The 12571-nt window shown below is 50.1% G+C and overlaps 1 protein-coding gene across 1 annotated transcript in view; it reads left to right on the top strand.

The window, feature by feature from the left end:
- The first annotated feature begins 4878 nt into the window (after window positions 1-4878).
- The window catches only part of sae1 (SUMO1 activating enzyme subunit 1), a 147887-nt gene continuing 140194 nt past the window's right edge, over window positions 4879-12571 (top strand). Inside the window, exons 1-3 of the mRNA XM_085973214.1 lie at window positions 4879-5028; window positions 6261-6372; window positions 9788-9961. Coding sequence (XP_085829340.1) covers window positions 4937-5028; window positions 6261-6372; window positions 9788-9961 — 378 coding nt within the window. The 5' untranslated portion in view covers window positions 4879-4936. The remainder of the gene's footprint in view (window positions 5029-6260; window positions 6373-9787; window positions 9962-12571) is intronic.

Below are 12571 nucleotides of genomic sequence, written 5' to 3' on the forward strand. Positions count from 1 at the left end.
TCTTAGTTCTATCTGAGGCACACTTTACAAAACTGTGTGCCTAACTTTAACTGTTCCAAATTTTAGAAAGCGTTACAAAATATAGTTCACAAAAATTAAACAAAGGCAGATTTTCAGAGTGCAAAGTTTAATTTGTTGTAAAAACAAATGTATTTGCTAAATAAGCAATCCCTGGAGTGTAGTAACGCACATTGTTCCCCCCCCCCACCGCCCCCAGAAAGTTATCTCAAAAAGAAAGATTCAAAAGTTTATATTCTAATATTCTGATTACGTTCACTGCTCCTGAAAATGCTTTCTCTGGTTATTTGTGCTGTCAGTTATTCTGCACTTGTAGCAGTGATACCCGCCCTGCTGTATGCCTCAGAGACATGGACCATGAACAGCAGGCACCTCAAAGCACTGGAGAGGTACCACCAACGCTGCCTCCGCAAGATCCTGCAAATCCATTGGCAGGGGAGGCGCACCAACGTCAGTGTACTTGCTCAGGCCAACATCCCCAGCATCGAAGCTTTGACCACGCTCAATCAGCTCCGATGGACGGGTCACATTGTCCGCATGCCCGATACGAGGCTCCCAAAACAAGCGCTCTACTCGGAGCTCCGACACGGCAAGAGAGCCCCAGGTGGGCGGAGGAAACGCTTCAAGGACACCCTCAAAGCCTCCTTGAAAAAGTGCAACATCCCCATCGACACCTGGGAATCCCTGGCCCAAGACCGGACAAAGTGGAGGAGAAGCATCCGGGAAGGCGCCGAACACCTCGAGTCTCTTCGCCGGGAGCAAGCGGAAGCCAAGCGCACGTCAAACCAAGCACCCCACCCACCCGCCCCTTCAACCACCGTCTGCCCCATCTGTGACAGAGACTGTAGGTCCCGCATTGGACTCATCAGTCACCTGAGAACTCATTTTTAATGTGGAAGCAAGTCATCCTCGGTTCCGAGGGACTGCCTAAGAAGCACTTGGGGGGGGGGGGGGGGAATACGAGGGAGAACAGAAAGCGCAAACTCTGCTAAACATCCCTTGGGGGTCCTACTGGTCCTCAGTTCCCTGTCAGCGTGGGCCGACCCATTCACCGCATGCTCAACATCTCAAGGATTCTGGACTCCACTTTAGTTTAGTATTGGTCAGAAACTCCTGCTAATTATCACGATGCTTTCTCGCACGGTAGCAGCACAGCTTTTCACGCAACAGTGCAACAGTGACTCCACTTCAAAAAACACTTCTTTGGCTGCAAAGCGCTTTTGAGACGTCCGGCGGGTCGTGAAAGGCGCCGTAGAAATAGCAAGAGCTTTCTTCCTTTTCTACCTGGTGCTCGATGTTGGGGAAACTCCACAATCAATCCTCGCTTAAGGGTTTGGAACGGGGATTTTTCCACGCTGGCTCATTTGGCATCAATCCAGCGAGCTTCGTGGGTCGAAAATCAGGCTGGCTGCCAATCCGCCGGCTCCTGCAGGCTCCGCCACTTCCAGAACCTTCTGCAAGGAAACATACTACATCGGACACGATACAGGTGGGCATGTACAAACGGCGTGCAAATGATAAGGGTGTGGCGCAGGACATGTTTTACCTTCAGCGGTGACTGCTGGAAATACAAGATCCTGCATCCTGGGGTTGCGGAAATGGCGGAGGATGATCCGTTGAATGTGGAGGCTGGTGGGGTGATAGGTGAGGACAAGGGGAACCCTATCGTGGTTCCGGGAGGGAGGGCGAAGGGGTGATAGCAGAAGTGCAGGAAATAGAACGGACACGGTCAAGGGCCGTGTCAACCACGGCAGGGGGGAATCCTCGGTTGAGGAAAAAGGAAGACATATCGGAAGCACTGGTGTAGAAGGTGGCATCGACAGAACAGATGCGACAGAGATGGAGAAACTGGGAGAATGGAACAGAGTCCTTACAGGAAGGGGGTGGGAGGAAATGTAGTCCAGGTAGCTGTGGGAGTCAGTGGGCTTATCGTAGACTGTATAGTCGATTTAATCTTCCCATTAGTTATGGTGGTGTGTGTGGCCCTCTTGTGGAGCACAGATGAATAGCAACACACGCATTTATTTTCCACCTGCATTGACCAGCTGGAGAATATCGGAACAGGAGGAGGCCGTTCAGCCCCTCGAGCCTGTTCCGCCATTCCATTGCATCATGGCTGATCTGCGGCCTAACTCCATCTACCTGCCTTGGCTCTATAATCCCTTAATACCTTTGGCGAGCAAAAATCTATCGATCGCAGATTCAAAATTATTAACTGCTTCTTGTGGGAGAGAGTGCCGACCTTTGCATGAAGAATTCCATCCGTGATTCCAAGGGTTTCCTAACTTCTCTCCTGAATGGCCTGGCTATGCCTTTAAGGTAATTGTCCCCTTGTCCCAGACAGCCCCACCAGCGGAAAAAGTATGGGGGAGAAATTCGGTGTCGCCCTGTTCGGGGCACTAAAACTTTGAAAGTTGAAAAAAATCAACGCCAGGCATTAATCGGTCCGGCCTCCCGCGAGATTCAGTTATCGCGCTCCAAGAGGGAAGTGGAGCGCTAACCGCTTCTCTTAGGGCGCAAAAGTCCAAGAGCGGGGCGATACGCTGAACAATTTTGAGCGTTTTGTAAACGGCGCTTTTTCATCACAGAAGCTGCTTCCCTCGCTTAAAGGGGAGGACCATTGATGCTGCACAAGCCGGTTGTCGTCAGTTCTGTTTTGCAAGGCGACCCGGGCGACTGCCGTTACAGCCCCAAACACTCCCACAAAGTGGAGAGCTTGGACATCCCGCACCAATGAAACATTACAAACTTTGCGCAGGCACCAGACCGGTGCAAATAATAAAGGTTGCACGAGCTGGAAAAGCATTTCCTTTGATTAGCGCTCCCGAAGCGGCCCAGCTGAGTTCGCAACGCCTCCTCTTGCTGGCGATGTCGGCGCGAGGCGATGAAGCTGGGGGCGCGCGAGTCAATTTTCCATCCGGGGCGGTAACGGGGCGCCACGCGCTTTATGACATCACGATCGGCGAGGCGGGAGAGGCCCAGGCGCCGCATTCAACGGATCATCCGCCGCCATATCCGCCACCCCCAGCGTGATCCCACCACCAAACACATCCATCCCCTCCCCTTCCAGCATTCCGAAGGGACCGCTCCCTCCGCGACACCCTGGTCCACTCCTCGATCACCCCCTTCTGTTGCCTGGGCCCTAAGCTCTGGAATTCCCTCCCTAAACCTCTCCGCCTCTCTCTCCTATTTTAAGACACTCCTAAAAACCTGCCTCTTTGACCAAGCTTTTAGTCACCTGCCCTAATTTCTCCTTATGTGGCTCAGGGTCAAATTTTTTTTAGAATCATAGGGCTAAAAACTGAGTAGCGCCCCTTTTGGGACGCTAACTTCGCTGGGGTGCTACTTTTAGCGCCCCAGAGAGATTAGCGTCCCCGCGACGGAAGTTGAGTGGTAGCGCCCCAAGAGGGAAGCGGGGTGCTACTGGAAGTGCCCCGCCTCCCTCTTGGGGCGCTGCGAGGGAATATCGTGGCGCTACGTGCCGCAGTACTGCAGGCCTTCCTCCCCTTCTTAAAGGGGAGGGGCGTTGCGCAGCACGACCTGGGGCCCAGCTGGGCCCCCAGGGATCGGGAGTACCGGCAAAAGCGCCCGGCACCCAAGAGAAGTGTCTGGCACTCCGTGGCGGGGGGGGGGGGGGGGCGGTCAGGAGGCCGGTGGCCAGCAACAAAAATGGCCTCCCCGCACCTCGCCTTTAAATAGCGCCGCCCCGGCCGCAGGTACGCCCCCCTGACCCCGTCGGACATAGCGTCCGGCGGTAAGTCAGGAGGCGCTCCCGAAGATCGCGGCCGGGGCGCTGCACACGGCGATGACGACATCGCTGGCAGCGCAGCGACACGTGGCGCTACCGGTTACTGTCGTCACTAACCTCATGCTGAATTTCGCGGGAGGCGTTGGTGGCGCTGCGCCCGGACGCCAGTTGCTTTGCGCCCCGTTAGTGCCCCCATAGAGCCATAACGGCACAGAAGGAGGCCATTCGGCCCATCGAGTCCGTGCCGGCTCCCTGCAGAGCAATCCAGTCAGTCCCATTCCCCCGCTCTATCCCCGTAGCCCTGCAAGTTTATTTCCCTCAAGTGCCTATCCAGTCTCTCCTTGAAAACATTGAGTGTCTCCGCTTCCACCACTTCCGTCGGCAGCAAGTTCCAGGTCCTCGCCACTCGCTGCGTAAAAGTTTCCCCTCACATCCCCCCTGTATCTCTTGCCCAAAACCTTAAATCTGTGTCCGCTAGTCCTTGTACCATCAACTAGTAGGAACAGCCTTTCCCCGTCTAGCCTATCCAAACCCGTCATAATCTTGTACACCTCTATCGAATCACCCCTCAACCTCCTTTGCTCTAATGAAAACAAATCCAGCTTCTCCAACCTGTCCTTGTAGCTAAGATCCCCCATCTCCGGAACCATTCTGGTAAATCTCCTCTGCACCCTCTCAAGGGCCTTCACATCCTTCCTAAAGTGTGGTGACCAGAACTGGATACAATACTCCAGTTGTGGCCTAACCAGCGCTTTATAAAGGTTCAGCATAACTTCTCTACTTTTGTACTCAATACCTCTATTTATGAAGCCCAAGATCCCATTTGCTTTGCTAACCACTCTCTCAATATGTCCCGCCACCTTCAGGGACCGATGCACATTAACTCCCAGGTCCCTCCGGCCCTGTCTTTTAATGCTCCTGTGAAGGGCCTTGGGACGTTTTACTACTTTAAAGCACTATATAAATGCAAGTAGTTGTTGTTGTCCTTCAGCCACGTGATCAGGGCCGCCTACTCCCTGTCTGGCTTCAGGTGGGAGCACGTGATGGGTTCCGGAGCCGGCCGTGTGGTGACGTCATCGCGTCGGGAGCCAGTCGTGTCGTGACGTCATCGCGTCGTGAGCGCAGGTTGTGTCGACGTCAGCGGCGGAGTGCGGAGCGGGCGACGGTGCCATGGTGGAGAAGGAGGAGGCAGTGATCAGCGAGGAGGAGGCGGCTCAGTACGACCGGCAGATCCGCCTGTGGGGGCTGGAGGCCCAGAAACGGTAAGTACAGAGCCGGGGGTGGGGTGTGAGTCTGGCTCAGGTCGCCGGGGTAGCGCCGCCAGGCCGCTCGCTGAAGGCCCACTTAAAGGGGCAGGCCCCGCGACCTCCCGTTAAAAGAGAACGCTATAAAAGTAGACACTGTTAAGTAGGTCAGCAGATGTCTACATGGAGAGGGAAGATTTTACTCAGTATTTACAGCACAGAAACAGGCCATTCGGCCCAACTGGTCCGGTGTTTCTGCTCCACACGAGCCTCCTCCCACCCCTCTTCATCTCACCCCATCAGCATATCCTTCTATTCCTTTCTCCCTCATGTGTTTATCGAGCTTCCCCTTAAATGCATCGATACTATTCACCTCAACCACTCCCTGTGGTAGCGAGTTCCACATTCTCAGCACTCTCTGGGTAAAGAAGTTTCTCCTGAATTCCCAATTGGGTTTATTAGTGACTGTCTTATATTTATGGCCGCTAGTTCTGTTCTCCCCACAAGTGGAAACATCATCTCTATCGAATCTTTTCATAACGTTATTCTATCAGGTCACCCCTCAGTCCTCTCTTTTCTTGATAAAGGAGCCCCAGCCTGTTCAATCTTTCCTGATGGGTATAAACTCTCAGTCCTGGTATTATTTTAGTTAAAACTTTTTTTTGCACCTTTTCCAGTGCCCCGATATCCTCTTTATTTCTTACATTACAACAGCGACTACACTTCAAAAAGTGCTTCATTGGCTGTAAAGCGCTTTGAGACGTCCTGAGGTCTAAGGATAAGGGGTAAGCCATTTAGGACTGAGATGAGGAATTTCTTCACCCAGAGAGTGGTGAACCTGTGGAATTCTCTACCACAGAAGGCGGTTGAGGCCAAGTCTTTAAATATATTCAAGAAGGAGTTAGATATATTTCTTAGAGCTAAAGGTATCAAGGGATATGGGGAAAAGGCAGGGACAGGGTACTGAATTTTGATGATCAGCCATGATCTCATTGAATGGCGGAGCAGGCTCGAGGGGCCGAATGGCCTACTCCTGCTCCTATCTTCTATGCTTCTAAATGCAAGTCTTTTCTTCTAATATGGAGAACTGTGCACAGTGCTCGAAGTGTGGGCTAAGCATTTTGACAGATATGGTGAACAAGAGCACAAGTGGTGATGATCTCTGAAAAGACGATTAGCCTCGTGGACCTTCGCGTAAGACGTGCTTTGTTGCAGCCGCATGTAGTTGATGAGCTGTTGCTGTTTTTCAGGTTGCGTGGCTCCCGTGTGCTGCTGGTGGGGTTGAAGGGCCTTGGAGCGGAAGTGGCCAAAAATCTTATTCTGTCAGGTGTCAAAGCACTGACTCTACTGGATCATCAGCAGGTATTCCAGTGACCCTCTGGGGCTTAACGTTTCGTTTCTGTCCAGCATCACACACTGATTTTAAGACATTGAAGTTTTGTGACTGTTGTGTTGGTTTTGCCAAATTTCCACATTAATTCTTCTTAAATAACTTGATGTCTTGGACTGTTGCAGATTTTTAAAAATTTATTCGTTTATGGGATGTGGGCGTCGCCAGCAAGGCCAGCATTTATTGCCCATCCCTAATTGCCCTCGAGAAGGTGGTGGTGATGAGCCGCCTTCTTGAACCACTGCAGTCCGTATTGCGTTTCGTAGCGGTTTTGTTACAACTGTGGGGCTTGCTGGGCCATTTCAGAGGGGCAGTTAAGAGTCAACCACATTGCTGTGGGCCCAGATTCACATATCGGCCAGACCGGGTAAGGGTGGCAGATTTCCTTCCCTAACAGGCATTAGTGAACCAGATGGGTTTTTACGACAATCCCATAGTTTAATGGTTTTATTCCAGATTTATTTAACTAACTGAATTCAAATCTCCCAGCTGCCGTGGTGGGATTTGAACTTGGGCCCCTGGATCATTAGTCCCAGGCCCCAGTAACATTACCACGCTGCTACCGTTTCTGTTTGCAGTAATGTCTAGCATTTTTCCAACATTTTGGTTACGTTCTTATTATAGCTTTGATTCTGATTAGTTTTTGTTAGTAATATTTCCAACAACAATAACGTGCATTTACACAGCACATTTAACGTAGTAAGATGTACCAAGGCGCTTCACAGGAACGTAATCGGACAACATTTGACACTGAGCCACAGCAGAAAGGAAAAGAAAGACTTGCATTTCTATAGCGCCTTTCACCACCTCAGGACGTCTCAAAGCGCTTTACAGCCAACAAAGTACTTCTTGAAGTGTAGTCACTATTGTCATGTGGGAAACGCGGCAGCCAATTTGCGCACAGCAAGCTCCCACAAACAGCAATGTGATAATGATCAGATCATCTGTTTTATTTATTGACGTAATAAAACTCACTACACACTTGGTTTGAGTATAAAGCAAGGCTTTAATCAACTTGTTTCAGAACATGGAGGTCTAGTTGTACTTCACTAGTTCCTGTCTTACAAAATGTCCCTGGCAAGCTGGGCCCACGCCCGAGTATTTATACTCCTTGGACGGCGCCACCAGCTGGCCGTCCAGCGTTATTTCATCATGAGTAGTTTCTTTGAGGATGAGATTTATGACAGTTATGTTGATTGAGGGATAAATATTGGCCCCAGGACACCTCCCCCTGCTCTTCTTCGGAATAGTGGCCATGGGATCTTTTATGTCCACTTGAGAGAGCAGGCTTGGTTTAACATCTCATCTGAAAGACGGCACCTCCGACAGCGCAGCACCCCCTCAGCACTGCACTGGGAGTGTCAGCCTAGCTTCATGTGCTCAAGTCTCTGGAGTGGCACTTGACCCCACAACCTTCTGACTCAGAGGCGAGTGTGCTACCCACTGAGCCACGACTGACACAGCAGGAGATATTAGGACAGGTGACCAAAAGCTTGGTCAAAGAGGTCGGTTTTAAGGAGCGTCTTAAAGGAGGAGAGAGAGGTGGAGAGGTTTAGGGAGGGAATTCCAGATCTCAGGGTCCAGGCAGCTGAAGGTGGGGGTGAAGGATGTGGGGTTGCACAAGAGGCCAGAGTGGAGAAACGGAGAGTTCTCGGAGGGTCATAGGGCTGGAGAAGGTTGCAGCAATAGGGAGGGGTGAGGCCATGTTGGATTTGAAATGTAGGAATACAGTTTATTTTCATTATTGTATCTTAGAATGATACAGCACAGAAGGAGGCCATTCGGCTCATCGTGCCTGGGTTTTATAGACCACAAGAGTGTTGTAAATTTCCTGCCGTGGTTCATTGAACATCAAGTGTATTTTAGAACTTGTATTCCGTTAGTTGTGTGTCTGTTTGTGCAGTGTGGTTTCACAGAAATTGCAAATTGTACGGTTGCTCCAAGTTTATTGGCGATGACCGAGTCTGTCGCCTGTACTGTCACAATGACCATGATGAGGTCTCCTTCAGGAGAAAATCTACACTGAACTCTTAATGTCTCTAACGTGGAGTGACCAGATGCAAATAGGTATCTGAAGTACCATGCACTGTTGGTAGACCAGAGTTATACTGCTGTGCGTGCACAAAGAGGCTCTTTGCATGTTCGGGTGGATGTGTGAGTAAAGGCTCTACCAACCTGTGCCGAAACGCTCTGGATTTAAGTGGGTTGTGTCCCGATGGGAAGAGTGTGTGCATGTCTTGCTGGAAAAGAAGGACTATCTGGATTGCACTTTGAAAGAGCCGGTGCAGACTCGATGGGCCGAATGGCCTCCTTCAGCGCTGGACTATTCTATGATTCTATCTACCCGAAGGACGGGCAGATAGAGAGAAACTATTTCCGCTGGTTGGGGAGTCTGGGACTAGGGGGCATAGTCTAAAAATTAGAGCCAGACCTTTCAGGAGTGGAGTTAGGAAACACTTCTACACACAAAGGGTGATAAAAGAAAGAAAGACTTGCATTTCTATAGCGCCTTTCACGACCACCGGACGTCCCAAAGCGTTTTACAGTCAATGAAGTACTTTTGAAGTGTAGTCACTGTTGTAATGTGGGAAACGCGGCAGCCAATTTGCGCACAGCAAGCTCCCACAAACAGCAATGTGATAATGACCAGATCATCTGTTTTCGTTATGTTGATTGAGGGATAAATATTGGCCCCAGGACATCGGGGAGAACTCCCCCAATCTTATTCGAAATAGTGCCTTGGGATCTTTTACGTCCACCTGAGAGAGCAGACGGGGCCTCGGTTTAACGTCTGTTCTGAAAGACGGCCCCTCCGACAGTGCAGCACTCCCTCAGCACTGCACTGGAGTGTCCGCCTAGCTTTATGTGCTCAAGTCCCTGGAGTGGGACTCGAACCCACAACCTCCTGACTCCGAGGCGAGGGTGCTACCCACTGAGACACAGCTGACATTCCAAAGGTTTGGAACTCTCTTCCGCAAACAACAATTGATGAAGGGACAGTTGTTAATTTTAAAGCTGAGATTAATGGGGTTGTGTTAACCGACAGTATTAAGGGATATGGGGCAAAGGTGGGTTATATGGAGTTAGGGCACAGATCAGCCATGATCTCATTGAATGGCAGAACAGGTTCGAGGGGCTGAATGGCCTCCTCCTGTTCCTGTGTTGAGTGAGGATTTCCGAGTAGTTTTGTTCACTGACTCTGAAACACGGTGCTAGGTTCTCGCACATGTCAGGTGCCCCGCTGACCAAACATGATGCCAAGAATAAAAACATTTGTAATCCTCTGATATGGTCTACCTGAGCTTAATGATTTCCTGCATTTCTAACCTTGTGTTTTTAAATTCTCTCTCTCTCTCTCTCTCTCAATAAATCTGGTGGTGACTTCAGACTGCACCAGAGGATGCAAGATCTCAGTTCCTCATCCCCACCGGCGCTCTGGGAAGAAATCGGGCTGAAGCGTCTCTGGAGCGCGCACAGAACCTGAACCCAATGGTCGAAGTGAAGTTCGACACTGAGAACATCAAAGACAAGTCGCACGAGTTCCTCGCCCAGTTTGATGCAGTGAGTAACCTTTAATCTCCTTATTTAAGGAAGGATATACTTGCATTGGAGGCAGTTCAGAGAAGGTTCACTGGGTTGATTCCGGAGATGAAGGGGTTGACGTATGACAAAAGGTTGAGCAGGTTGGGCCTATACTCATTGGAGTTTAGAAGAATGAGAGGTGATCTTATTGAAGCATATAAGATTCTGAGGGGGATTGACAGGGTCGATGCTGAGAGGATGTTTCCCCTTGTGGGGGAATCTAGAACTAGTGGGTATAGTTTCAGAATAAGGGGAAACCCTTTTAAAACGGAGATGAGAAGGAATTTCTTCTCTCAAAGGGTCGTGAATCTTTGGAATTCTCTTCCCCAGAGAGCTGTGGAGGCGGAGTCATTGAATATATTCAAGGCGGAGATAGACAGGCATTTGAAAGGTAAGGGAGTTGAGGGTTATGGGGAGTGGGCAGGGAAGTGGAGTTGAGGCCAAGATCAGATCAGCCATGATCTCATTGAATGGTGGAGCAGGCTTGAGGGGCCGAATGGCCGACTCCTGCTCCTAGTTCGTATGTTCTTATGCTGCGTGTGGCGGCCATTTTACCTCAATCTGTCCTGTTGTAGCGTTCTAATTTAACTCTGCCTTGTTTTGCAATTCAGGTGTGTGGTCAGAACATTAGCTGCAAAGCCACTAGCCATCCCGAATTTAGTTCCCAACTTGGCATTGTATTCCTTAAAGGAGGAGGTCATTTAAACTTTTTCTCACCCCCCCCCCCCCTGCCCCCACCAATCTTATCCCCCACCCCTCCTTTCCTGAACCCATTAAGGTTTTGTTGGAATAGGGCTTCATGGTGCAGCTCCCACTCTCGTATCGTACCCAAGCGGCCTTTCTTCCTGTGCGAGTGGTGGCGTGCAATTCCTCTGCAGTGGCATCGCGCACAAACCTGACCCTATCCTCACCGGATGTCCACACAAGCACACATGCCTCGGGGGGTGGGGGGGTGGTCACTGTATCAGATGTAGATGAGGTTTTAAATGAATATTTTGCATCTGTGTTCACTATGGAGATGGACGATGTAGGCATAGAAATCAGGCAGGGGGATTGTGATATACTTGAACAAATTAGTATTGAGAGGGAGGAGGTACTAGCGGATTTAGCAGTCTTAAAAGTGGATAAATCCCCAAACCCAGACAAGATGTATCCCAGGCTGCTGTGTGAGGCAAGGGAGGAGATTGCAGGGGCTCTGACACAAATTTTCAGAACCTCTCTGGCCACAGGGGAGGTGCCAGAGGACTGGAGAACAGCTAATGTAGTACCATTATTCAAGAAGGGTAGTAGGGATAAACCAGGGAATTACAGGCCAGTGAGCCTAACATCAGTGGTAGGGAAATTATTGGAAAAAATTCTGAGGGACAGAATTAGCCTCCACTTGGAGAGGCAAGGATTAATCAAGGATAGTCAGCATGGCTTTTGTCAGGGGGAGATCATGTCTAACCAATTTGATTGAATTTTTCGAGGGGGTGACTAGGTGTGTGGATGAGGGTAGTGCAGTTGATGTAGTCTACATGGACTTCAGTAAGGCTTTTGACAAAGTCCCGCATGGGAGACTGGTCAAGAAGGTGAGAGCCCATGGGATCCAGGGCAATTTGGCACATTGGATCCAAAATTGGCTTAGTGGCAGGAGGCAGAGGGTCGAAGGTTGTTTTTGTGACTGGAAGCCTGTGTCCAGCGGTGTACCGCAGGGATCGGTGCTGGGTCCTTTGCTGTTTGTAGTGTACATTAATGATTTAGAAATGAATGTAGGAGGTATGATCAGTAAGTTCACAGACACGAAAATTGGTGGAGTGGTAAATAGCGAGGAGGGAAGCCTCAGGCTACAGGATGATATAGACAGGTTGGTCAGATGGGCAGAACAGTGGCAAATGGAATTTAACCCTGGAAAGTGTGAGGTGATGCATTTTGGGAGGACTAACAAGGCAAGGGAATACACAATGAATGGTAGGACCCTAGGAAGGACAGAGGATCAGAGGGACCTTGGTGTGCAGGTACATAGATCCCTGAAGGCAGCAGGACAGGTAGATAAGGTTGTTAAAAAGGCATATGGGATACTTGCCTTCATTAGCCGAGGCATAGAATATAAGAGCAGGGAGGTTATGATGGAGCTGTACAAAACGCTAGTTAGGCCACAGCTGGAATACTGTGTGCAGTTCTGGTCGCCACACTATAGGAAGGATGTGATTGCATTGGAGAGGGTGCAGAGGAGATTCACCAGGATGTTACCTGGGCTGGAGCGCTTCAGCTATGAAGAGAGACTGGACAGGCTGGGGTTGTTTTCCTTCGAGCAGAGAAGGCTGAGGGGGGACCTGATTGAGGTGTACAAAATTATGAGGGGCATAAATAGGGTAGATAGAAAGGAACTTTTCCCCTTAGTAGAGGGGTCAATAACCAGGGGGCATAGATTCAAGGTAAGGGGCAGGAGGTTTAGAGGGGATTTGAGGAAAAACTTTTTCCACCCAGAGGGTGGTTGGAGTCTGGAACTCACTGCCTGAAAGGGTGGTAGAGGCAGGAACCCTCACAACATTCAAGAAGCATTTAGATGAGCACTTGAAACGCCATAGCATACAAGGCTACGGACCA

Source organism: Somniosus microcephalus, chromosome 34 (genome assembly GCF_052327205.1).
Source record: "Somniosus microcephalus isolate GS21.2 chromosome 34, FLI_Smic_1.0, whole genome shotgun sequence".
NCBI lineage: Eukaryota > Metazoa > Chordata > Chondrichthyes > Squaliformes > Somniosidae > Somniosus > Somniosus microcephalus.